Source organism: Gymnoscopelus braueri (genome assembly GCF_963280865.1).
Source record: "Gymnoscopelus braueri genome assembly, chromosome: 11".
In the NCBI taxonomy this organism is placed as follows: Eukaryota; Metazoa; Chordata; class Actinopteri; order Myctophiformes; family Myctophidae; genus Gymnoscopelus; species Gymnoscopelus braueri.
The window spans coordinates 47,409,622-47,437,542 of NC_137613.1; the positions used below are offsets into that span (position 1 = coordinate 47,409,622).

The 27,921-nt window shown below is 42.5% G+C and overlaps 2 protein-coding genes and 1 long non-coding RNA gene across 4 annotated transcripts in view; 1 reads left to right on the forward strand and 2 right to left on the reverse strand.

Moving 5' to 3' along the window:
* LOC308094599 (uncharacterized protein) overlaps positions 1 to 27,921 on the forward strand; it is a 99,502-nt gene that overhangs the window by 66,761 nt on the left and 4,820 nt on the right. The window contains exons 1-3 of one of the 2 annotated variants that reach the window (XM_080441354.1): positions 18,792 to 18,890; positions 19,617 to 19,649; positions 26,672 to 27,007. In XM_080441354.1, the coding sequence (XP_080297480.1) occupies positions 19,622 to 19,649; positions 26,672 to 27,007 (364 nt within the window). In that variant the 5' untranslated portion in view covers positions 18,792 to 18,890; positions 19,617 to 19,621. Of the gene's footprint in view, positions 1 to 18,791; positions 18,891 to 19,616; positions 19,650 to 26,671; positions 27,008 to 27,921 lie in introns of those variants that run through there. The other variant, XM_080441355.1, reaches the window with a different exon arrangement.
* Positions 1 to 27,921, reverse strand: part of LOC308094605 — an 85,446-nt gene that overhangs the window by 52,582 nt on the left and 4,943 nt on the right. The window lies entirely within an intron of this gene.
* Positions 377 to 13,571, reverse strand: LOC308094604 (interferon gamma receptor 1-like). Its single transcript, XM_080441361.1, has 9 exons — positions 13,471 to 13,571; positions 12,099 to 12,128; positions 11,533 to 11,704; positions 10,753 to 10,931; positions 8,897 to 9,057; positions 6,628 to 6,802; positions 5,143 to 5,196; positions 3,158 to 3,292; positions 377 to 2,806 (listed from the first exon to the last, which is right to left on the reverse strand). Exons 1-9 carry the CDS (start codon positions 13,517 to 13,519, stop codon positions 2,709 to 2,711), a joined length of 1,053 nt encoding a protein of 350 aa, XP_080297487.1. The 5' UTR covers positions 13,520 to 13,571; the 3' UTR covers positions 377 to 2,708.

A 27,921-nucleotide genomic window follows, 5' to 3' on the forward strand; every position in this document is an offset into this window, starting at 1 on the left:
AATCAAAGACAAATAAAATGTGGTGGATCTGCGTTTTGCTACAATTCATTTCAGTTTAATTAATCTATAACACACCTGATTCTCAACCGATTGCAATAATTCAAAGTTCTCTGTAATCTGCAAAGTGTTGGTGTATCGATTATGTGTCGGCCAAACATAACACAGGCATGCTTGATGAAGGCAGCAAAAAGCCACAGCAATGCTCGACCTGTATCAATCCATCCAATCTGAAAGACTCTCTCAAAGGTTCACTCACAATTTAGGTGAAATTTCAAAGACTTATTCCTTCATTAATTCAATGAAATCAAAGAAAAGTTTACCACAGGCTCCTGCAGGGTTCTGTCTCTTCCGTTTGTTCATTGGTTCCACCCATTGATTGATTGATTGATTGAATACTTTATTGGACAGAAAACAGGTACAGTCATACATTAGCAATAAAAGGATAACAACAAAAAAACTGTTTCCATTGTGGTCCTATGTATTCAATTCATCAACTATTAATTCATTCATCAACCCATAGTTATACTATATCTAGAACACTAGCGTTTCAGACAATAGAAGCATGTAGCAGTAGAACTATAAAGTCTTTTAACACCATGGCCTCAATAATCCCATAGAGTTATAATATATCTAGAGAACGGATGGCCCCGCCCCCACCTATCCATTTCAATGAAAGTTGCTCACCAGCGCATGAAGCACCCGGAAGTACCTCTACTTCCTGGATGTACCTGTACTTCCTGGAAGTACCTGTACTTCCTGGAAGTACCTGTACTTCCTGGAAGTACCTGTACTTCCGGGATTGGCTCCAACGTAGGAGCCAACAGAGCAGCAGAGCACACTAGCATTTCAGACGATAGAAGCATGCGCAGTAGTGTCCTAAATGTGGAAGTCTTGCAATACCATATGTGACTGAATACAATGAGACCTTCCCCAAGTCGCTTTTGTGGAAACAGAGTGAAAATGTGAATTTAGCTTTTTTTTTTTTTTTTTTTTTTTTTCATATTAACACAGTTCGAATGTTAAAGAAGGTTTCTATTGCAAAATATAGTCGTGGGAGAATCATTAAATGGTTACATTTGTAGGGCAAAGTAGGCCCTACTATGCTGCTTTTGAGCAAGTCTCTGTGTTACTTTGGGGGGTGGAGAGACACTTGGCCGAGATTTGCATAGAGTTTCGATTGGTCACTAGCTAGGCATTGTACTCCGGTTTCACTGAGCCTATGGTCTGAGCACCGCAAGAGCCGGTGTTGCCAGGTATTGTTATTATAAGTTAGCCCCCAAGATTGTATTTGAAAATAGCAGCAGATCTATAAGCTCACAGTGCGTCGCTCACGATGCGACGCGTTGTGAGCTTGTAGATCTGCTATTTTCAAATAGCTGATGCATACAGTAGGGTTAAAATGCTCATGTGGCCCATAGTCGCTTTATTTTGGGCTTTTTTTCCTAGACCTGGTTGCTTATTTCTCTCATACAATCTGGCAACACTGGTCTCTGTCTGAAGCGTTGTTATTTAACTTTTGGCGCAGAGCGAAAGTTGCTCTGATCTGCTAGGACTATTCATTCATTTTCCTCCGTGTGTTTGATGACCCCCCCCCCCCCATTTTGAGCTATACCAACCTTTCAGCTAAACAGGCCGCTCAACGTTCGTTTGAATGGAAGTATTTCACTGTATTCCACAACGTGTAGCTAGGCTAGATAGCATAGCCTCGTTAGCTCATTGTGGCGAGTGTCTTTTACAGCCCGTACATCTACATAAACGTTCAGATTTCAAATATAAAGTGCTTAACCCATGGCCACGGATGTTACAATTATGTACGGGCCCACATAAGTACACGTATCTTCCGTATTGTTCAATAAAAAGCATTTTAATCCGATCGGTGGTCACTTTATCCATTTGCTTTCAACTACGCAACCGCATCGGTTGGGAGGTGTATTGCACTTTGATAAATTATAACTCTATGAAAAAATGGCCGCTGATCGGATTAAAATGCTTTTTATTGAACAATGCTGAAGATACGGGTACTTATACCCACCCGAAGTGAATTGTAACATCTGTGGCCATGGGGTAAGCACTTTATATTTGAAATCTGAACGTTTATGTAGATGTACAGGCTGTAAATGAACAAAGTGCAAACACCATGTTGGCTTGTTTTCATAGACCTCGTAGCTTGTTTCTCTCACAGAACAACACCAGCACTGGATTTATCAATACATTTACTTACATTGGCTATTTGAAAATTGCCGATCTACAAGCATGCATTGTGAGCTTGTAGATCTGCTATTTTCAAATAAATATTTGATTAAATCTATTATGATGATGATTACTTAATATGCCTATTTTTTTACAACACAGATCCTCTATGGGGGTCCCTGGCACTAAATAGAGTGGACACAGCTGACTGAAAGGTGTCAATGGGGGAGTGATTAGAGGAGTGGCTAGGCTGAATAAATTACCCATTGTTCACGCCCATTACCTGGAGCTGAGAGGTGCTAGAAGTGACAATTCTTTATAAGGGATTATCTCAGATTGCACTATTATAGATAACCAGATTCAAATGAGCACATCTTCTTCAAATGTGTTCCGATTTCAATGAATGATACATCATATGAAAGCTTATATTCTGTACTTTTATAATCTGTAAAAAAATGAAAAATGCCAACTTGCGGCATAAAGCATTGTACCCAGTCACATATTTGCCCTCCAGGCTTCTATGGCTTGGATAATGCTCTGCAGTCCAGGGAGCTTGAATACCACCAGTCCACCAGTGGACCCACCACGGCCGACCAAGCCTCCGAAAACAGTACACCTGAAGAGAGACAGACAGTTAGGACATCTGAGAGAGAGACAGTGTAGGACAGACAGACAGACAGACAGACAGACAGACAGACAGACAGACAGACAGACAGTAGGACAGCTGAGCAATGCACTGTGAGAGTGAAACAGTGCATAATCTTTGCATCATATGGGTTATGGTTAGTTTTTGTAGCAAACTTAGACCAATGAGAAGCCATTGTTATTCTTTACAATAACTGTGAATACAGTGAATTAATAGAAATATGTCTTTGTTTTTAGATTGTTCATTCAGTGACTGATAGGGGAAAAGTTATTTTGGGTTTGAATTACTCAGTACGCCACAGGTTCGATTCCCCTCAGCTACCTGCTGATTGAAGGAAGGGCACCAGAAGATTTCCTGCCAACACTCCTCCTGACATCATACTTGCAGCGACTGAGCCGGCGGTGACTCCTGCGGAAGTGAACCCGAATCCTACCAGGACCAAAGGAGATGCCAGGACTGTAAGAGAGAGAGAGAGAGAGAGAGAGAGAGAGAGAGAGAGAGAGAGAGAGAGAGAGAGAGAGAGAGAGAGAGAGAGAGAGAGAGAGAGAGAGAGAGAGATCAACCACAGCACACACTGTAAGAGAGAGAGAGAGAGAGAGAGAGAGAGAGAGAGAGAGAGAGAGAGAGAGAGAGAGAGAGAGAGAGAGAGATCAACCACAGCACCCACTGTAAGAGAGAGAGAGAGAGAGAGAGAGAGAGAGAGAGAGAGAGAGAGAGAGAGAGAGAGAGATCTAAATTAACCACTGTAAGAGAGAGAGAGAGAGAGAGAGAGAGAGAGAGAGAGAGAGAGAGATCTAAATTAACCACTGTAAGAGAGAGAGAGAGAGAGAGAGAGAGAGAGAGAGAGAGATCAACCACAGCACCCACTGTAAGAGAGAGACCAGAGAGAGTATAGAAAGAGAGACACAGAGAAACGTTGAACTTGAACTTAAGTAGCAGCTCACAACTCCTCATATACATTCTGAGGCACTTCACAGAAGATGATGAGATGAAAGTAAGATGCAGTCACACTGCAGACCCATTCATCCAGTTCACTCAGTCATTCACATCAACGGTACCACAGTGTTATGTAGCGGGTCAGTGATTTAAAGGTAGGGTAAGTGATTTTATTTGGTTAAAATAAGTGTTAAATAGCTCTATATTCTGATAGTACTCATTGCTATAGAGTGTTTGTTCAGTAAAAGGAGTCTCCATGTCTCTCCAGCTCTTTATAAAACAGAAAATGCATTTTCGTTTCAGTTTCAGTTTCATTTCCAATTTTATCCAATCAGGATAGAGAACTCAATCAGGATATAGATTAATTAGGTGAAATTGGAAGTGATGACACTAAGAAATGAGCAGGCAAAATTGGGACTGGAACACTATAAAAATGAAGCTTAAAAATGGGTACTTTCTCCTGATTGGCTGAGATTTTGACACCTACCGAAAAATGTATCTTCTGTTTATTAAAGAGCTGGAGAGACGAGGAGACTCCTGTTACTGAACAAACACTCTATAGCAATGATTATTATCAGAATATAGTGATTTAACCTTTTAACAAAATACTTTTTGTTTTGACAAAAAAATATCACTTACCCTACCTTTAAATAGTTACATTCACATCAACAGTACCACAGTGTTATGTAGCGGGTCAGTGATTTAAATAGTTACATTCACATTAATCTCTCAAGAACAGATTCTGCACTGCGTTGGAATCTGTCGGGGAGGTTCGTCATAACGTGTGCGCATTGGCTACAAGTGGGCGTGCATTCAGATCAGGAAGCAGGCCGCGCTTTACCCTATCAAATGTAGTGGGCGGGATTCACATGTCCGTCGATCTTTCCCCCTCGAAACAAACCCAAACTAATTTAACAATAGCGTCCGCGGAGCAGACAAAACCACGGAAAGATATTCACATTTTAACTTACTCTTTCATCATAGAAACAAGTGGGCTTATAACCAAAACGATCCATGTTCTCTGGGAGAAGTGGTGTTAGTGTTCCGTGTAGAAATATTGTTAGTGGGAATGAAAACATAGTGGCACCCACCGGAAGTGAAAGCTGAAGGCAGACCTAAACCCCGGTTTCCTTGCGCACTGGTGTTACGTTTTCTTCCGCCCAGAGCCAACAGACATAGAACAAACTGAAAATGAAAAACAGCGACCTCTGCTGTTTTTCATTTTCAGTTGGATCTGGGTTCCCAGATTGCATTCACATCAACAGTACCACAGTGTTATGTAACGGCTTGGGTTGTAGCTCTGTGCCCCCGAATCATTGTCCGATCTGGCACTCCTAAAACAAACCAATAGCAGAACAGAACTGATTTACCTCCACCAATGACAGCTCCTCCAACTAATATTGCTGCATGCATTCGACTGTTCCCTGTAACAGAAAGACACCATATGATCCTATTATGATCAGAACCTAAATTAAATTCAGTCCAAATGTTCATGCGCCTCCGGACTCCTGCTGACTCCTAATGACTCCTAATGACTCCTATAATGACCTGTACAGAGTGGACCTCTGACATAGACCTGCTATACATATAAAGGTCACCAGAGATTTCGACCCAGGACAATTCGCCCAGCCGCGAATTTGAGTCAGCTCGACCCAAATTTACCGGGTCGAATTATCTGTGTAACCCCTAGAGGGTAGTAGAGGTGGTGACGGTGGTGAGGTCCTGAAGGTACAAGGTGACGGTGAGGTCCTGAGTATATTTAAGAGTAAATATTGTAAGCATGCTCCCCCAGTTGCATAATTTTTTTTAAAGAAGTTTTTTTGTAAACCTTCTTTTCTAAATGAAATAATAATGTATGCCTTACAGCTCCGCGGAGCTGCCGGCGGCGCCAGCTTTGGGAGTGTGCTGCGTTTGTGTAACGCAGTCCCCACCAATATTATTTACGATTCTGTGCCTATCGGTACATAACTCGGACGGCGCTTAGTCGAATAGCAGACCATCGGCCGGTCGTCGCGGGCACTCGCGCCTGGAGGCGCTCGGGCGCGACTCCTTGGCCTCAAGGTCTGCTGATTCGGCGCGCCTCCGTCATGGTCCAAAACTATACTTTATCTCAATGGCTGTGCTTGAAAGCCTTTGGGCTTGTTTCACCCTGACAGACAAATAATAATTGTTTGGTAAATCAATGTACATATTATTATTATTACGTCTCTGTCTCTCTCTCTCTCTCTCTCTCTGTCTCTCTCTCTCGCGGTCCGGGTCGAAATGTCAGGTCCAAGCGGGTCGAAAGCGGGTCGAATGGTCCGGGTCGAATCGTCCTGGGTCGAAATCTCTGGTGACCCATATAAACACTATCTGTACAGAGTGGACCTCTGACATAGACTTACTGTACATATAAACACTATCTGTACAGAGTGGACCTCTGACATAGACTTACTGTACATATAAACACTATCTGTACAGAGTGGACCTCTGACATAGACTTACTGTACATATAAACACTATCTGTACAGAGTGGACCTCTGACATAGACCTACTGTACATTTAAACACTATCTGTACAGAGTAGACCTCTGACATAGGCCTACTGTACATTTAAACAGAGCTACCTTTAAACACATTGAAACACTTCTGCTTTTCTTGTATACTAAAATGTATTTCAATAGTTTTGGAAAGCTGCTGACAATTGTCCCAAAAAGCGACGGCAAAACCTCAAAAGATTTGTTTCAAAGAGCTTTATATCAAAACGTTTTAAACCAAGCTACCCTCACCTATTTCTATAACTATTTCTAAGGGACAGTTTCAGCACACGTCACTATTATTATGAGGGCCTCCTGGTGGAGACTGACGGTACTGTACCTTCAACAGGCAGGGAACAGACAGGACCAGTGTTTCTGAACAGAACACGGTACATGTGTCTGTTGTTAAACACTCGTCCTTCCAGCTCGATGCAGTACTTCTGCTGGTCCTCTGGGAAACAGAACTCAGATGTGTACTGCTTGTTGTCATCGATAATGGTCCAGCCGTTCTTCATCTGGGAGGAAGTGGAAGTAGTGGATACTAATTCAATTATTGTTCAGAGAGAATCATCTTTGTTTTTGATGTGTAGGTAGTCTCGAGCCAGACAACTATTCCACAATCTCTGAATGCTATATAGAGTCTGGAACTACACCTCCTGAATGTTATATAGAGTCTGGAACTACACCTCCTGAATGTCATATAGAGTCTGGAACTACTCCTCCTGAATGTTATATAGAGTCTGGAACTACACCTCCTGAATGTTATATACTATAGAGTCTGGAACTACACCTCCTGAATGCTATATAGAGTCTGTAACTACACCTCCTGAATGCTATATAGAGTCTGGAACTACACCTCCTGAATGTTATATAGAGTCTGGAACTACACCTCCTGAATGTTTGGATAAGAGCGGATAAAAGCGTCTGCTAAATGACTGTAATGTAATGTAATGTTATGTTATATAGAGTCTAGAACTACACCTCCTGAATGCTATATAGAGTCTGGAACTACACCTCCTGAATGTTACATAGAGTCTGGAACTACACCTCCTGAATGCTATATAGAGTCTGGAACTACACCTCCTGAATGTTACATAGAGTCTGGAACTACACCTCCTGAATGCTATATAGAGTCTGGAACTACACCTCCTGAATGTTATATATAGAGTCTGGAACTACACCTCCTGAATGCTATATAGAGTCTGGAACTACACCTCCTGAATGTTATATAGAGTCTGGAACTACACCTCCTGAATGTTACATAGAGTCTGGAACTACACCTCCCGAATGCTATATAGAGTCTGGAACTACACCTCCTGAATGTTATATAGAGTCTGGAACTACACCTCCTGAATGCTATATAGAGTCTGGAACTACACCTCCTGAATGTTATATAGAGTCTGGAACTACACCTCCTGAATGTTACATAGAGTCTGGAACTACACCTCCTGAATGCTATATAGAGTCTGGAACTACACCTCCTGAATGTTATATAGAGTCTGGAACTACACCTCCTGAATGCTATATAGAGTCTGGAACTACACCTCCCGAAAACCGAGAGAGGAAACTGGCACTTCCGTTCACGAAAATGTATTTTAAAATATCTTTACATTTAATGTTTTTATTTCCATTTCTGCTTAGCATCAAGCTATATTATGCTTAGATGATTTTGATTCATATTAGGATACATTTGTGCGACTGTAAAGACCAAATGGAAGTGGGGAGGAGGCTTCAGATCCACTTTATATTTGAATCATGATCAGTGCTTCCGAGTCCCAGACTGTACCGGAAACATTTGAAAATTGTTGGAGGCAACAGTCTGGCCACGCGAGACTAGTGTAGACCAGAGGTGATGCAACTTTGATGATGCAGAGGGCCACTCTATGTCCACACTCACTCCAGAGGACCACATTACATATTATACTGTTGGGCAGACACCTCTTATCTCCGTATTTTATTTTTTCCGTAAATGAATGCTGTCGTGGTGCGACACGTTTTGAGCTTGTAGATCTGCTATTTTTGCTACTTTTGAATTGGAATCCTGATTTTTATTTTGCTACTTTTTAATTGGAATCCTGAAAAGTAACATTTTATTTAATTTCAAATGCATTTAATTATACTTATGTCAACCTTTTGAACTTAAATACAAATACATTGGACATAAAAAAGACAATTCTCTTTAGAACCAATGCACTAAGCGTTCTCATATCTAAAGTATCTAATTTATACTTTATACTGAATGTCAGACAATAAATATTAAATAAGTTTCCCCCAGATAGCTACTGTATAAGCTGTAGCTGACATAAATCAATTATTTGTTTAAGTTTCATGCAATACGTCTTGTCAACCACTAGGTGTCCTACCTGACCACATGATCTAGATTTCTCAATAGAAGAGCAGGGAGACAAACTACAACCACCTTTATATTAAACTCTACCATACAGACTGGTTAGTATCATGTTTTAATAACTAAAGACAGTCATAGATTAGTATTACATTGGACTGCTATACTGACAATGTATTCACTGATGGAACCATGAGACCTTTTGGATTAAAAGCATCCATCCAATAGCATGTTATCTGTCAACAGGAAGAAAACAAGACATTACCTCTCTGTGTTTACGGGGAACATTCAACAGGTGAACAGTGATCTCAACCAGAGGACTGTTGAGGAGCTTCAGTTCTTCATAGACGTGAAGAGGGTTGGCAACATTCACTGAGGCCTTCAAGTCCTTCACAGAGAGACTCAGTGGAGGGAGGTCCAAGTAACCTGCAATCAAATGTCATTGAAATTCAACTGTTCAGGTAGGAATCATTACAGTCTGTTTCAAAACAGACTTCAGACTCCACCTCAGACTGTAGCACTTGACTTGTGTCTTGACGACCATGTCTTATGCAAAGGTAAAAAGTTATTTAGACTGATGCTAGGTTTATTGTTTACCTGTGATCCTAGTTTACTGAGACACTACACTGTCTCTCTGTATTCTATGATCCTATAGTTTACTGAGACACTACACTGTCTCTCTGTATTCTATGATCCTATAGTTTACTGAGACACTACACTGTCTCTCTGTATTCTATGATCCTATAGTTTACTGAGACACTACACTGTCTCTCTCTATTCTATGATCCTATAGTTTACTGAGACACTACACTGTCTCTCTGTATTCTATGATCCTATAGTTTACTGAGACACTACACTGTCTCTCTGTATTCTATGATCCTATAGTTTACTGAGACACTACACTGTCTCTCTGTATTCTATGATCCTATAGTTTACTGAGACACTACGCTGTCTCTCTGTATTCTATGATCCTATAGTTTACTGAGACACTATACTGTCTCTCTGTATTCTATGATCCTATAGTTTACTGAGACACTATACTGTCTCTCTGTATTCTATGATCCTATAGTTTACTGAGACACTACACTGTCTCTCTGTATTCTATGATCCTATAGTTTACTGAGACACTATACTGTCTCTCTGTATTCTATGATCCTATAGTTTACTGAGGCACTACACTGTCTCTCTGTATTCAATGATCCTATAGTTTACTGAGACACTACACTGTCTCTGTATTCTATGATCCTATAGTTTACTGAGACACTACACTGTCTCTGTATTCTATGATCCTATAGTTTACTGAGACACTACACTGTCTCTCTGTATTCTATGATCCTATAGTTTACTGAGACACTACGCTGTCTCTCTGTATTCTATGATCCTATAGTTTACTGAGACACTATACTGTCTCTCTGTATTCTATGATCCTATAGTTTACTGAGACACTACACTGTCTCTCTGTATTCTATGATCCTATAGTTTACTGAGACACTACACTGTCTCTCTCACTCTGTATTCTATGATCCTATAGTTTACTGAGACACTACACTGTCTCTCTGTATTCTATGATCCTATAGTTTACTGAGACACTACACTGTCTCTCTGTATTCTATGATCCTATAGTTTACTGAGACACTACACTGTCTCTGTATTCTATGATCCTATAGTTTACTGAGACACTATACTGTCTCTCTGTATTCTATGATCCTATCGTTTACTGAGACACTACACTGTCTCTCTGTATTCTATGATCCTATAGTTTACTGAGACACTACACTGTCTCTGTATTCTATGATCCTATAGTTTACTGAGACACTACACTGTCTCTCTGTATTCTATGATCCTATAGTTTACTGAGACACTACATTGTCTCTGTATTCTATGATCCTATAGTTTAATGAGACAACACACTGTCTCTCTGTATTCTATGTATGTGTTTACCTTGTTTATTGTAAGTCACTCTGGATAAAGAGTGTGTCATAAATGCCTACATTGTAAATTATAAAACGCTCAGCCAGCTATTTCTAATGGTACATTTTATCACAACATGGGCGTGACCAAGGTATGAGTGACAGCCTCATAAATAAGCACGTTACTGTAGTATTACATCATATTACTTACATTGTACATCAGCCGTATTGTAATCGTTGAATGTGAAGGACTTCTCCACCGTTTGGGACTGACGTTCGCCCTGTTTGGCTGATATCTTCACAGAATGGCGGTCCATGGAATGTTGTGCAGATGCCCACACCAACCAGGTGAGGTTGTACTGAAGCTCATTAGTTACAGACACAAAGTGCCTTGAACAAACACAACAATAAATACAATTGAAACAAAGGAATGCCTGTATAAATATACAATACACAATACACAATGTCACTCATACAAATACAAATGTATGATTTATATTAAACATACTGTATCATTTAAAGCAGTGATCCTCAAACTTCTGAATGTCAAGGACCCTCAGTTTGTTATGCCATGGACACCCATTTTATACCATATTTTATCTCTTATTTTGTTGCAATAATAGCAATATCGTATATCACAATATTAGGATCGCATTGAGATTTTTTTTAATATCGCCCAAGTTACCTTTTCTTGTCATGATTGATCTGCTGTTTAACTTTGGTATTTCTTACTATACCTGGTTCTTATAATGGTTCTAGCATATTTTAGTCAGGTCTCAAGTACATCATCTTTTACAGTATTTGACAGCATGAAGCTGAAATATTATTGTATCACTGCATGTCTGGAGGTCTCGGGTCTACTGCATGTAGTGAAATGACTGGGATATAGAAGATCTCATGATAATAACAAAGAACAGTTACCCTTTAGATGAACCAGAGATGTTTAATGTGAAGATCTCATGATAATAATGAACAGTTAATGAACAGTTACCCATCAGATGATCCAGAGATGGTTAATGTGAAGCTGGTGTGTGGAAGCTGCTTGCTGTAGCTCCAGTATACCATGGTGTGGAAGTTGTTACAGATCACTTTGACGTTGGACGGCGGTGGAACCTCGATACCTGGACGTGCAACCTCGCTACCTGGACGTGCAACCTCGCTACCTGGAGGTGGAACAACAAACAAACGTCTATTGACTGTTGGTCACCTGTCTGTCCTCTGCAGATCTCTCTCTCTCTCTCATCCGTCTCTCTCCTCACACACACACACACACACACACACACACACACACACACACACACACACACACACACACACACACACACACACACACACACACACACACACGCACTAATATTATATAATGTATGTGGGTAAAGTGATGATAATATAAAGACACATTCAAGTATCTGACAATGTATAAAGTCACCATACCAGCTTTGATGAGACATGATTGTGTTGTTTTAAAAACATTTGCTGAAAGGTTAATATTTTGGTCATAGCTGGTTTCTGCCTGACAGCAGATATATGATATAATAGGAATATAAGAGCACTCACCTGTGAGAGCAAGAATGGAAACCAGGAAACCTGAAATATGGAACATCATGGTTTCAGCTCTTAAATCTTAATATTATCATTAATTAAACCCAGACTTATCGTCCTAATAAGACCATGGATCTGGATAAAGTGACAGAGGTTGTGGCAGACAGATGATGATTATCACCCGCCCCCACCCTCCCCCCCATCAGGAGGACACACCCCTCCACTTCCTTTGGGCGTGTGCAGATAGTGTGTGTGGTTACTGCAGTGTTGTGTTATATTGTTGTACATAGTGAACAATGAAGGTGTTGTTTTGAACAGGTCCTGTAAACTGAGGCCATGTATAGATGACGACGCTCTCTAGTGAAAACGTCAAAGTGTCGTTGCGTTCTCACTTTTTATTTTGCCTTTAGACGGTGACGCACCAATGATTGAAAACGCTGTAGTGTGCGCAGCAGATCTGTGGGTTGCCATGTCCGCTTATTATAAGCGACTTTGGGCTTGTTTTTCCTGTAAAGTTGCTTGTAAATATTGGTTGTTGCAGGTTTTTGGGCTTGCTTTTAAAGTGTAGTAAATCTTTTGATATTTGATTATATTATTGTTTAAACAGGCCTCAACATGTCAAATTATTGTATTTCTTCGCAGACCCCCATCCCAAAACTGCTTTTGTCTTATTTCTGGAGCCTTGGACGTTGGACCAACATCACATGCCCAAATGTCAGGGTTCATGTGGTTCAATTAAGGCCTGTCAGCCTTAATTAAACACTGACTGACTGAGTGGAATTCTGTTCATCAAGTTTGGACTAACACTGTTGTAACCTTTATCTGATAAATCACATTGAGACATGAAACCTCTTTCAGTGAGTCATACTGTTGCACGGCAGCATTCTTTACAAATGCCAACCCTTACATCCTTAAAAATATGAGATTGATGTCTCTCTCTCTCTCTCTCTCTCTCTCTCTCTCTCTCATATCTCTCTCCTCTCATACACACACACACACACACACACACACACACACACACACACACACACACACACACACACACACACACACACACACACACACACACACACACACACACACACACACACACACACACACACACACACACACACACACACACACACACACACACACACACACACACACACACAATATTATATAATGTATGTGGGTAAAGTGATGATAATATAATTTATGTGGGTAAAGTGATGATAATATAAAGACACATTCAAGCATCTGACAATGTATAAAGTCACCATACCAGCTTTGATGAGACATGATTGTGTTGTTTTAAAAACATTTCCTGAAAGGTTAATATTTTGGTCATAGCTGGTTTCTGCCTGACAGCAGAGATATGATATAATAGGAATATAAAAGCACTCACCTGTGAGAGCAAGAATGGAAACCAGGAAACCTGAAATATGGAACATCATGGTTTCAGCCCTTAAATCCTAATATTATCATTAATTAAACCCAGACTTATCGTCCTAATAAGACCATGGATCTCTGGATAAAGTGACAGAGGTTGTGGCAGACAAATGATGATTATCACCCCCCACCCCCCCCATCAGGAGGACACACCCCTCCACTTCCTTTAGCGTGTGCAGATAGTGTGTGCAGTGTTGTGTTATATTGTTGTACATAGTGAGCAATGAAGGTGTTGTTTTGAATAGAGGGTATGATTGAGAGTTGAGAGAATGTGGTATATTATGCAAAAGGGTAGTCAGTTGGTGATGGAAATGACATAGCATTTGTTGTTAGTTGACATGGTTTATTGTCATGTTGTAATAGAGTACAATAATCTGTAGCAGGTACGATGCTGTTGCCATGGAGAGGCTGACACCTGTCCGATGGGGGGGCGGGGCATACAATAACAATAGATAATAGGCACACACACACACACACACACACACACACACACACACACACACACACACACACACACACACACACACACACACACACACACACACACACACACACACACACACACACACACACGCCAAGTTTCATTATGGAAGAAACTTGCTTTACATTCATGACTTCCAAGGAAAAGGAAACGAAAACAAAACCCAATAAAAACACCTCTGAACATTATCTGGATGTTTGGTAAAGGAGCGGTCGATGCTAAACAGACACGCACACGTCAAGTCAGTGTGCGTGTCTGTTGTTTTCGTTTCGGCACCTTTTTCACCCGGTGCCAATTGTCTAAGTGATCCTGGGCGCTACACTCCCCCGCCAGCCTAGGGAGCCCAGAGCTGAGCTCATGCCTCCTTCAATGCATGAGAGCCAGCTGACCTTCTTATCACCTGACAGGGGGGAGTTTCCCCAGGAGAACGTAGCACGTGGAAGGAACACACTATTCCAACCAGTTCCTTTCCCCTCCATCAGGCGCTCCGGCTGTCATGGGGGAAGCGGTATAGAGACCAGGATTACTACATTAGAACACCTTTTCATGGAGCTGCAAACCCAGTGCACTTTATCCAAATGTCCCCTGTATCAGGGGTCTTCAATGATTTTCAGGTCAAGGGACCCCTTAGCTGAGAGACAGATGAAGCAGGGACCCCTTAGCTGAGAGAGAGATGAAGTAGGGACCCCTTAGCTGAGAGACAGATGAGGCAGGGACCCCTTAGCTGAGAGAGAGATGAAGCAGGGACCCCTTAGCTGATAGACAGATGAGGCAGGGACCCCTTAGCTGAGAGACAGATGAAGCAGGGACCCCTTAGCTGAGAGACAGATGAAGCAGGGACCCCTTAGCTGAGAGAGAGATGAAGCAGGGACCCCTTAGCTGAGAGAGAGATGAAGCAGGGACCCCTTAGCTGATAGACAGATGAGGCAGGGACCCCTTAGCTGAGAGACAGATGAAGCAGGGACACCTTAGCTGAGAGACAGATGAAGCAGGGACCCCTTAGCTGAGAGAGAGATGAAGCAGGGACCCCTTAGCTGAGAGACAGATGAAGCGGGGACCCCTTAGCTGAGAGAGAGATGAGGCAGGGACCCCTTAGCTGAGAGAGAGATGAAGCAGGGACCCCCTAGCTGAGAGAGAAATGAAGCAGGGACCCCTTAGCTTAGACGCGCAGGGGGGGGGGCACCCATTAGAGATTCTGATTTGCCCAGTCAACATTATCAAGCACGCTACGCGGGTGCTGAAGGGTAGTCAGTTGGTGATGGAACTGACATAGCATTTGTTGCTAGTTGACATGGTTTATTGTCATGTTGTAATAGAGAGGGGGGGGGGGTTACTTAGTTAGTTACTTAGTTCCTCCCGTTCCTATTGGAACATTGGGCGACGAGTCTTCTCCATTTACTCCGGTCTCTGGGGACCCTTCTTGCTCCGTGCCAGCTGACGCCCATCTCGCTTAGGTCTTCCTTAGCTGTCTGTCTCCATGTCTTCTTTGGCCTCCCTCTCTTCCTCTTCCCACCTTCTGGTGTGGTATATTGGTCCTTATTTGCTTATATTTTAACGGTATGCAGGTCAAAAAGTATAAAGAAATGATACTAAGTTATTTGACTAAAGTCAGAATAATAATGTGTTGTTGACTTGGACCCAGCCTGGCATCTCCTATCTCATGGACTCTGCCCTGGAATGCAATCTACATCTCCATTGTTTAACCTGGGGACACCAGGTCTGGGTTCCTGGCATTCAGCTGCTAATCAGATAGAGGCACTGATCAAAGAGCTTGGTCAACAGGTGGAGGCTATGACTGACCCCCACCCCACATGAGCCGCCTGTATTCAAATGTGAAGCTATTGTGTTATAAAAGGGGAACTAAAATCTAACTCAGGATGGTCACACTACACCAGCCGAAGGGCTGCGTGGAGGAGAGGGCTCCTGGATGCTATGCTGTTGTTATGATGCTGTTGTACTTGAATGCTGAATAAATGAGCCTGGAACCTGGAAACCTGACGTCTTCTCTCCTCTTCTTTATTACAACCAACCAGCCTGCTAACCTGCAGTTTACTGCCTCAATTACACGACACTGGCATCCAGTCCATTGCCACACTTGCCGGTCTCTCTCTTGGTAGTCGGAGTACGTGTCCAGCCATTCTCCTTCTCCTTTCATCGAAGATGACAGACAGTGGTGCTACCCCTGCCCTTCTCATCACCTCCTCGTTGGTGATGTGGTCTCTCCATGAGATCCTCAGGATGGATCTGAGGCATCGTCGGTGGAAGATATCCAACTTGTTGGTGGTGTTGGCTGTCTCCATCCATGTCTCACAGGCGTAGGTCGCTGTTGGGATGACCACTGACATGTAGAGGCGTAGCTTGGTGGCCGTAGAGATGGTTTTAGACGACCAATAATAATAGATAATAGCCAACAATGCCACAGTGGTCGCAAGCCCCCGTCAGTCATCTATGACAGTGGTTCTCCCCGAAAATAATCAGATTTGAACTGAGGACCCCCCAAAATAATCCCCCAAGATAATCATATTTGAACTGGGGACCCCCACCCTGACAAGCACTTGTTGAGGCATTAAATTTAGTTTGATTCGGTTACACAGGTAATTATTGTGAAAATAGCAGATCTATAAGCTCACCTCACAATTCTTGCCTCTTTCTTATATTATTTGACAATTTGGCCAATGTTTGACCATGCAGTATAGGCTAATAAATAAATAAATAAATAAATAAATAGTATAGTTTTTTGATTACTTTTGATGCAGTAATGGTCTTTTTTAATGGTCTTTTTAATGGTCTTAGAAAGGTCTTAAAAGTCCTTAAATTGTCACTTTACTGTCATCTGGTGACCCCCCCCCCCCCAAAAAAAAAAAATCATGTGGGGACCCCTACAGTCCCCACCCACAGGTTGAGAACCACTGAACTATGACAGTCTGTCATATAGATGACTGATGGGGGCTCTATATGTCTGTACATGTTTTCACACTACTGTTTGTATATATATAGTTTATTTTAAACATAGATTCTGAAATGCAAACAGTTTGTCACTCGTCCTCTGTGTCCTAAATGTCATCTTGATAAGCTGCTGCGTTCTCATTAGATGAACGGTGAGTTTGTTATGACAGGAGGTGATAAGATCAGTTACTATGGTTACTGACGGGAGGATGTCTTTCCCAGGTGTTTCGCCCAGGCAAAACACCTGGGCAGCCCTTAGCCTGGTAAAACCTCCCATCTCATTTGTAATTTATTTCAGGAGTGAGTCTGGCATGATCGCCCATTCTGCAATTTTGGCTGTGGGCTGGAGTTGGCGGGAGTAATACCGTTGACTGACAACCCCTTCAGCCAATCAGCAGTGTTCCCCTTCAGCCAGTGCATTTTTAACACCTCCAGACTAATGTGACGCAACGGGACTTTTGAGACGACCATGCCCAAAATAGGTTGCCTTATTCGGATACATGCGTGTCACTGCGTTCTCTGATTAAAAAAAATAAATAGGCTCTGTCATGATTAATTGACCACAATAGTATATATATACATATATAAGTTAAACAACTAAATTCTATCCAAACGATATCTTAAAAGTAAATTCCGTGCCTCAAAAAAGAAGTTTGAGAGCGTTTTGAAGTTTAAAAGAGAGTAGAAAACACTGCGGTCAAAAAAGATGGCTGCCGTTCGTTTTTTGTCGGCTGCATTCAGGCTGCACTCGGTGCCATTCGGGCTCACTCGAACTCGCCACCTGATTGGCCAACTTTCGCTGTCAATCACAGAACGATGAGCGATGACGCTGATAGGCTCGGTTATTTGGTGAACGGGCTAGAAATGCCCATACAAACCTTCATGCCAGACTCCTTCCTGAAATCAAATGGAAATGAGATTTTCCGGAGGGAGGGGCTTTACCAGGCTAACGATATGCTACTGGATGTTAGTGTATTTATGACCAGGTGAGACCAGACGTCACCATGCAAAGAAACAAAATTACACAAATCACAATGATTCGCAAATTATTTATCAATAAATGTGTTGAGAGCGAGGCTCAAGCCATCAATGGGACCCCTATACCCCGAGCTCCTGTAAGGCCCCCGCCCAAGGCATCTGCCGTGTCGGCTGGCAAGAAGAAAAAAGAGAAGCTGAAGCACAACCGTGCTGCGGGGGCGCCAGCCACTGGGTGGCCCGTAGGCAGCGAGCAATGGAACAATTGGAATCAACCATACAACGCTGTCCCTACAACAGGGGGGGTCCGCCGCCGTACCTCCACCCATATGCACCGAGGGGACCTCACCAAGGACCCTACCCCAGCCCCCATCCTAACACAGGATTTTACGGGGCGCCCCCCGCCCAATATCAACCCGATCCAAGAGGCCAGCAGGGTCCCTACTATTAGAGATCATTAAAACATGTAAAACAAATGCTTAGCTAGTAAAACCATAGATTTAAAATGTTTTTGCTTAGATAGCTTCCCACACACAATTTCTCACCAGCTGCATGTGTAAACTGATAACAGGCCAGACAAGCCAAGGTCACGCACTGTCTGCTTGGAACCAGTGAGACGTGACAGGAAGTATCTACGTGCCTCGAGGGTGAGAGTTGGGCGGGAAGGGAGGGGCGAAAGATGCCGTGTAATGACAGTGTGCTGCCACAGGGGTTGATGTATTTAACCCCCGATCGCCCAAAGTTGGGCAGACTCTTCCTGGACTTTTGCATCTAGAGACATCTGTTTTCATATACAGCTAACAGCCACCTCGGTGGCCTTTTCTCTTTTCAATACTTTTCTTCTCTATATTTGTAACTCACTTCTTAATAAATACTTTTTATTGAACTTCATTTTTGTGCGACGACTGCCTCCCCACTGCTTCATTAGCCGAGAAAGATATCCAGGGTTTTTGTCCTTTTCCTGTATTTCTGTGGTAAGATTGGTAACACAAATTACTACACTAAGATAGGAGCCAGCCTGTGTTTGAGAGTTCCTCTCTAACTGACACAGGTTGGGACAGGCCCTGTCCACGGCCTTAGGTTTCATTCTCACGATATTTCCCCAGTGGAGATATCTATCTGTTGTTTATTTACTGAGTAAGGTGGTTGGCGCTAAGTCCATTTCTCAACGAGTGGCTCTCATTTATTTCCTATACAAGCAGGATACAGAGCACCGCTCACGAGAGATCACTTGGCACTAGCCGCTTGGTGATAACACAGAGCCAAGAGTGAAATTAGGTATGTTACAGTTGATGCCCAAGCACACGCAGATACAACAGCAGTTGTGTCCCGTAGCTGCTGGTGAAAGACGCCAAAGCAATAGTATTGGTCTCCGATCACTGAGTGTTTATTAAATCTAATTCTAGATTTGTGCCTGAGTTCTGAGCAATGCAGTCTAGTCATTGTCGGAAGCCACTTGTAATCTACCGAGAATAGATCCTCTAGGTTGAACTCAAGAGACGGAGTTTATCCATTCTAGATAAAGCGATAAGTAGGAGTAAGGTTAAAATTCCGGTAACCGGAGAGGCGATAGCAAACCTCGAAGGGGTTCAGGTGGGGAGTCTGGGTGATTACTGGCCCAGGGTCTGATTCCCTCGACAAAATGTTATTACTTTTAGGTGTGATTATTTGTCTTTTTCCCCTTCTTCTTCTTTATACAGGAGACATGGCAGAGGCAAGGAGAGGATATGATGGTAAGTCCCCAAAGTGATTCTTATTTCCTGGTAGATGAACCATCAACTGTTATGGGGTGGAGGGAGATGTGTGCTTCACACTTCAACAATAATACATACAACACAGACCTTTGTTGAAAATTTACTTCACTGTATTTACTCTTTTCATCATTATGAAAAACATGATAAAGCCTGAACCATATCAAGATTATTCATGGGACAATGTGTGTGTCCTCATTGACTTTAACTATTTCTGCCTGATGTCATCTGATCTGAATTTGAGAGGGAGAGATCACATTTCTATTTTGGGTCTCGAGCTAACAAGTTTGGGAACCACTGCTCTACACCATTGGACGTGACGTGACGTTTCGAGCCTTACAGGCTCTTCATCAGGTCTGATGAAGAGCTTTTGATTGATAGATTGAATACTTTATTTTAGTTTCCAGAGAAAAAGCACATGGAAGTACTGTTTATTTCTGTCATTTACACTTGAGACACTGGGGACCAGTGGTGGAAAGTAACTAATTACATTTACTCAAGTACAGTGCTTGAGAAAAATTTAGAGGGACTTTTACTTAAGCCCTACTTGAGTATTTCTATTTTTCAATACCTTATACTTACGTCATTACAACTCAGAGGGAATATTGTACTTTTTTACTCCACAAAAAGTATTTGACAGCTTTAGTTACTAGTTAATTCACAGATTTAGATTATTAAAACAACTCATACATTAACCACTTAAGCCCTATTTTATAATTAGGATGTTTGAATAGCTGATCTACAAGTACACACTTCATAATGCGAGCTTATATATATATATATATATATGTGTGAGCTTGTAGATCAAATATTTTCAAAAAAGGTTTGACACATTTTGAAACCCGTCAGTACTTTTACTTTGGTACTGTACGTATATTTTGACGCCAATACTTTTGTACTTATTTTTCAAGTAAAATGTTGAACGACAGGCCTTTTACTTATAGCAGAGTATTTGTATTCTGTGGTATTGCTACTTTTTACTTAAGTAGTACTTTGAGTACTTTGTCCACCACTGCTGGGGACATGTGCCGATCACATCTCAAATTGTTTAATTCTGTTCCCACTTCTCTACACATCCTATACACTTGTGCCACAAGCAGCCTGTCAGTAATGCAAAATGAACCTGTACAATATTGTTGTAAAAAAAAACATGATGCACAAGCTGTGGTGCTTTTGGAGGCTTTTTGACTTGGTCATTAGGAGGACTTTCTGGGGTGATAACAACCAGCCAATAGGAATGCATCATGGGTTAGGCAAGATGAATGCAGTTCAACTGGTTGTGAAAAGCAAGTCAAGTTGATCCATATCTATGGACCAGAGCTATATCAGTGGTGACCATCTGGTCGATCACGAGTGATATGTCGATTGCCAAAGCCGTCACAGTACAGTAGATCATAAACAGGTTTTGTTTGTGTATTGGGAGAGGAGGTGATGGACACAGTCGCGTGTGCTCACAACAGCCCCGCCTCCCTCCCTCCTCTCCTTCTCTCTCACTCACTTAGCTGTGTTTGTGTTTATCGTTGCCCGGAGTCGTCAGTCAGCGCTGCCGCTGCTGAATACGCTGTTTGTTTTGTTGCTCATTCATATGGTTCACAAAGGTGACAGCAGTTGAGTGCCGTTTGCAAATACTTGATGCTACAGTGGCAGTGCTATTGAGTGCTTAAGTGCTAACAACAAATGTATGCTATAGAACGGATGTCGCTGGTTCACTCTGGACCAGGACCAGAGCTACAGTTTGGAATAGAAACGAGGGAGGCTTCCCCCTCAGCTATTATCAGCCACCACAGGGGCAGGAATTGTTTTGTAACTGTGGTCAGAACTTAGGTTCACGCACGCACGCACCCACACGCGCACACGCACGCACCCTAAATAACAGCGATCTACACAAGACTTTTCAAAGCGTGCGCATAGGTGGAATTTGCTGCGCGCGTACAGTGCCTTTGGAAAGATCCAATTGATATCAATGATACCGGCTGAAAACCAGGCGAGCGGATACGTAAGCCCCGCATACGCATGCAGGCTTTAAAATAGTGTGTATATGCGTGTGTGTCGCTTTGAAAAGTCTGGTGTAGATTGGCCGTAACGGTGGAAACACACCAGAGAATTTTTGCACACACGCACACACGTGCATGTACGCACACGCGCACTTTTAGATCCAGTCCTATTTTAAAAGTCTGCGTATGGGGGACTCGCGTATCTGTGCGCCTGGTGTAGCCGGTTTCATTGATAATGATAATCACATCTAAACAAACGTGCAGTACGCACCACGCATACGCTCGCTTTGAAAAGTCTGGTGTAGATCGGCCGTAATGCTTGATCGAGACACACTCACAGTACAATTACGGCCGATCTACACCAGACTTTTCAAAGTGAGCGTATGCGTGGTGCGTACAGCGCGCTTGTTTAGATCCAAGTGATTATCCATGATACCGGCCACCGGCTGTCACAGCTAGAAGGTCCTGGGTTCGATTCCCGCCGGGGATGCTGTGGGTGTGTCTTCTCCTCCGCGTCATCAGCGCCCATACCCTAGGTGGGGTTGGCGAAAGGGCCTACGCTGTGTGGAGTTTGCATGTTCTCCCCGTGTCTCTCAGGGTATTTAATAGTTAATACCCTCACCAAAACATGTAGTAATCCTGGTTGCTATAACGCCTCCCCCATGACAGCCGGGGCGCCTGATGGAGGAGAAGGGAACTGGTTGGAATAACATGTTCCTTCCATGCGCTACGTCCAACCGGGGAAACTCCCCCCTGTCAGGTGACAAGAAGGTCAGTTGTCTCTCATGCATTGAAGGAGGCATGAGCTCGGCCCTGGCCTCCCTAGGCTGGTGAGGGGAGTGTAGTGCCCAGGATCACTTAGAAAATTGGCACCGGCTGAAAAATAAGGGTTACAAAAATCGCGTGGTAAAAAAAAAGATACCGGCTACACCAGGCGCGCAGATACGCGAGTCCCCCATACGCAGACTTTTAGGATCTAAAAGTGCGCGTGCATATATGCACGTGTTTGCGTCGTGTGTGCGTTTGTGCGAATATTCTCTGGTGTGTTTCCACCGTTAACTTTAATTTAAGAGATTAGTTAATTTTGTGATTTTTAAAGGCCTGATCTAAAGAGAAAAATACAAATATTTATTAAAAAGGGTGATATTTATAATACCAGAGATGGAGAATCAACCTGCAAAACATGCACAGCCTTTAATAATAATAAAAAATAGTATGCCCTCTATGTTCTGGCAATTATTTTCATGTCCCTGTGTGTTTTAATGTTCTTTAAAAAGGTACCTAAAAAGTGACAACTTTATAAAAAAAAAATACTTTTTATACATTTCCCCCCAAAAATGGTTTATTTGAATTTAGACTACTAGCCTTTGTGTGGCTGTACATGTCAGAAATTGTTAAAGTAAATATGATTACTTTCATGGTGTTTTTTTGGAACTTATTGTAGTGGTAGATCTCGGCTTACACATTGGAATAAAAAGTGCTCATGGAGCCTGGACCGCTGACCTAGCGGTCCGGGCACCTAGGCTCCAATGTAGCCTGAATGCATCGCAGGTTCGAGTCCGGTCCCCGACTATCTTTACTGCGTGTCTCTCCCCATCTCTCTCTCCCTGTTTCCTGAACATTATCTTTAAAAAATAAAACATGTGTTTTTATTATTATGTGCATCTGATCTCCTCCTGTCTGCCTGTCAGTGATGGAGGAAGTACTCACATTTTAAGTTAAAGTATCAATACCTCAATGTAGAAATACTAAAATTTAAGTTTCTTTAAGTGTTTTTTTTTCAGTAAAAATACAAAACAATTGGCATCAAAATATGCTTAAAGTACCAAATGTAAAAGTAGGCCTACTCATAATGCTGAAGTTTTCAAAATGTATGAAACACCGTTTGAAAACAGCAGATCTACAAGCTCACAGATCTACAAGTTATTTTTAAATAGCAAAAGTTCACTAAGGGCTGAAGTGTTTATTTATATACAAAGTAGATTTAGTCAAAATACAATATTTGTTTCTGAGATGAAGTGGAGTTAAAGTAGTAAAGTATTGAAAATGTGAAATACTCAAGTAAAGAAATATAACTAAAATGTTTTCTTAAATAGCCTACAGTACTTGAGTACATGTACTTAGTTACTTTCCACTGCCTGTGAACAGTCAGAGACGAGTGCTGCATTGAGAACCGGACCTCCGTCTGGAAGGCAGCATAGCTGGTGCTGGATCACATCTCCAATTTGGTGATATGAATAGGTCATTTAAAGCTGCACTATGTAACTTTCCTCTTCTACCCCGGATTTGAACCCGTTTTCCCGCGCAAGTGCTGATAAGTTTACCATTGAGCTAATGGAGCTTGGCTGCTGCTTGCTCAGGGGATAAATTAAATCTTGACCATCAGGTCAAAATTTGTGTCGGATCAGGTGAGACGTGACCTTTGAAAAAATCTAAATGTCTCAATAGAAGAGCAGAGAGACTAAATACAACCACCCCAATTGTATAAGTTATATTGTATTAACATACACTACCATACACATTGGACAAAATAAATGTGTATCCATAAAATAAAGTTACATAGTGAGGCTTACATAGTTACATAGTGGTCATTAGGAAGACTTTCTGGGGTGATAACAACTGGCTACCAGCCAATAGGAATGCATCATGGGTTATAGGCAAGTTGAATGCAGTTAAACTGGTTTGTGAAAAAAAAACAACGTCAAGTTGATCTTACTCTCACGTAGCAGGAAGCTGGCATCTATTTGTCATTTCCGTTCACGAAAATATATACAACTAGAAAAAGTGCTCCTCGGAGCACAGGTCTCCGCCAGGTCAGGCACGTTATTGTGGCCTCCTGGTGGCGCTATAATAGGCCAATGTGAAAAGGGTGCCATTTATTCTTAGGTCGTTCACGACAATCGGACACTGCATTCATGATTTGAGGCATTTTGTTCCAAAAATTTGTTTTGCTAAATTAGACCTGCTGGTTATAGCGCCACCATGAGGCTGATTTGAAACATTTCAAGTGGCATTTCTTCCTCGGCCTAGTGGGAATGTGTGTGTGCAATTTTATGGAAATGGCAAGCTGCGTTCATGATTTGAGGCAGTTTGTTCAAAACGGACCAATCCTGCAAACTTTGGATGGCAACCTTAACCAATGAGGATGGAATACGGGAAATCGGACAGATCCGTGTTGATCACATGACTATAGAGATACTGTGTACCGATTTGCATGAGGTTTGGTTAAAAACTGTAGGAGTAATGGGAAAAAATGGGTTTTGCACAAATCTGCCTCCTGGTGGCGCTATAACAGGCCCATGTGAAAAATTTGAGGCAGAGGTTCTGAATTGGCATCCAGGGAGTGTGTGTGCACAGTTTCGCAGCGACCGGGCCCACGGTGCCAGAGATTAGCTGGTAACACACGGACAGGACGGACGGACACACACACGGACACACGGACGGACGGAGGGTAAAACATACTCTCTCGCCATGCCTTCAGCCTGGCGGAGACAAAAATACCTTTACTTGTATTTATTTTTTCCATTTCTGCTAAGCAGCAAGCTATATGCTTAAAGGCTCTATGACATTCATTTTCCCTTTTTTTCTCTTTTGGGGGGGGGGGGGGGGTTATGACCTAAATTAGACCCAAAAAACTGAACTTTGAACATTTAGTGGATTTTCCAACCCGATCTCCAGAGATTACCGTAACATTGCACGGAACGAGTGCACTTCATTCCGTGGATAGCCGCCTCGGAACTCCCGAATTGCGTGCATATGTACGGCGCTCCCTTTGTGACAAAACCATTTCGGAGGCGCACTGTCACCCCGTGAAGGACCACCGAGGGAGCTAAGGCGACCGAGTTGCCGTCCTGAACGGTGGGACGTTCGCCTGTGCCTACTCAGCGCCGTTTGAGTTATGTACCGATAGGCACAGAATCGTAATTTTTTTTGTGGGGACTGCTCTGCTTCCGGGTTTTTCCGGGTTGCGACTGGTTACGCCCACCGTGGGACTCGCCGTACATATGCACGCAATTCGGGAGTTCCGAGGCGGCTATCCACGGAATGAAGTGCACTCGTTCCGTGCAATGTTACGGTAATCTCTGGAGATCAGGCTGGGATTTTCTGTGGTCTGGGTTTTTCTGAATAATTAGACTGTGATTGGGGGGGGGGGGGGGGGTAGCAGAGGTGATGATTGACAGTCAAAATCAGCGACACCCGCAGGCAAAGATTATTTTTTTCATTGCCGTTGAAAAGGCTTTAGAAATCAGTTAAAACTTTTAATACACGTTTGAAGGACCATGATAAATACTTTTAATGTGTTGTAAAACTGAATGTCATGAAACCTTTAAATGATTTAGATTTATATTAGGATACATTTGTGCGACTGTAAAGACTAAACGGAAGTGGGGGGAGGCGGGCATCCACTTTCCCCCTTAATCGTCAACAGAGCTTCTGTGCTCCAGACTGTATGACCGGAAGCATTTGAAAATTGTGGGAGGCAACAGTTTGGCCACGTGTGACTAAGTTGATCTACGCCTGGTCTATGTTTTTCAGTTTTTTTTTTTTTAGCAGATCTACAATGTTGTGAGCTTGTAGAGTAGTCCAGTAGTCCTGTCATAGACGAGTGCTGCAATGAGAGCCAGACCTCCGTTTAGAAGGCAGCATAGCTGGTCCTGGATCACATCTCCCCTATTATGTGAATAGGTTGTCAAATAAGACATTACAATCATTATGCACCTGCAGTATGAATAAACAAAACCATCGTTTTGTGCTGGCAAACTATAGTGACTTTTCCGGTCTTACACTTTGAAAAGTGTGTGTGTGTGTGTGTGTGTGTGTGTGTGTGTGTGTGCGTGCGTGCGTGCGTGCGTGCGCGTGTGTGTGTGTGTGTGTGTGAGATTGTAGCGTTTTCTTTTCTTTTTTACAAATGTTTAAAAACATTTTAAGGCTAAAGTGGTTAATTGTAAATATGTTTAAATGAACATGTATAGTTTCATATGTCACTAAGTATTTCATTTACTCCAACAGGCGACTTTACACTCGTCACTGAAGGCCATGCTGAGGGTAGGACAGGTAAAAATGTCACCCTTCCCTGTCACCTCTCTCCCGAGACCAGTGCGTTTTCCATGACAATCAGGTGGTTTAAGGAGACTGAGTGCATTTACCTGTATAAGAATGGTCAAGTTAGAGAGGTGATAGAGAGGGTCTATGAGGACAGACTGACCCTGGACACCCAGGAGCTGAAGAAAGGCAACGTGTCTCTGACACTGAAAGACTGCAGAGAGACAGATAAAGGACTTTACTACTGTCAGGTCACTCATGGAGAACAGGAGGTGAAGGCTGTTGTGGTATTATCAACATGTGGTAAGTGATTTACTGTCACAGTGCATTTGTATTAACCTTGACATGTACAATGATGTGATCTTGTTTATCTCTTCATGAAGAGATAGTATAATGGATACAGGCAGAGCCTTTTCCAAGTTAAAAGTCTATTTGGCAGCTATACAGTGTGTCTCTGTGGACTTGGAGGCATTCCATTCACCTACCTTTACCTCACAGGAGGACCAAAGGTTGCATTTTCTTTGCACGGTTAGGGCTTTGAAATTGAAAATTGACAGATCTAGCACTTCAAGGAAGTCAGATCAGTTGCTTGTTTGGGCCCTGCGGATGGAGGGCAAGCCCATCACAAAACAGACGCTTTCCCACTGGATTGTGGAGGCTATTCAGTTAGCCTATTCCAGTAGTGGGATGCAGCCCCCAGTTGGACTGAGGGCGCATTTGACAAGGGGAATGGCAGCATCATGGTCTCCCCATTCAGGATGTCTGCAATGCGGCAAGTTGGGCTTCGCCTTTGAATTTTGCCAGGTTCACAGGTGTGTGTGTGTGTGTGCGTGTGTGTGTGTGTGCGCGTGTGTGTGTGTGTGTGTGCAGCTTCAGATGTGGTGTGACAGATGTGATTACATTCCCATCACAATGCAGCGTCTGTGTTTACATCTTGCACTAACATGCACTCTACCTTAATAGTCCAGGCATTTTATGCAAAAATGGGGGTCGACCGCACACTAATTGCAACAAAACTGTCTATCTGCCAAAACAAGGTAGAAACCTGAATGGATTTAGCTTTTAAAGGTTTTCATATTTGGGAAATCCACTGCCATATTCTGATTTGAAATCAAATGTGCTTAAAATTTTGTTTTCTATTAACATGTAGTATTGAAATGTAATCTATAGGCCTAGTGTATGAAATTCAACTTTGTTGCTAAAGGTCCTTACACACC

Bases quoted from the DNA above. Each gene is read 5' to 3' on its own strand.
- LOC308094604 (XM_080441361.1), bottom strand. From the start codon at position 13,519: ATGATGTTCCATATTTCAGGTTTCCTGGTTTCCATTCTTGCTCTCACA. The intron at 12,129-13,470 runs GTGAGTGCTTTT...TCCATATTTCAG, and splicing joins TTCCATTCTTGCTCTCACAG to GTTTCCTGGTTTCCATTCTT. The intron at 5,197-6,627 runs GTACAGTACCGT...TTTCTGTTACAG, and splicing joins CTGTTCCCTGCCTGTTGAAG to GGAACAGTCGAATGCATGCA.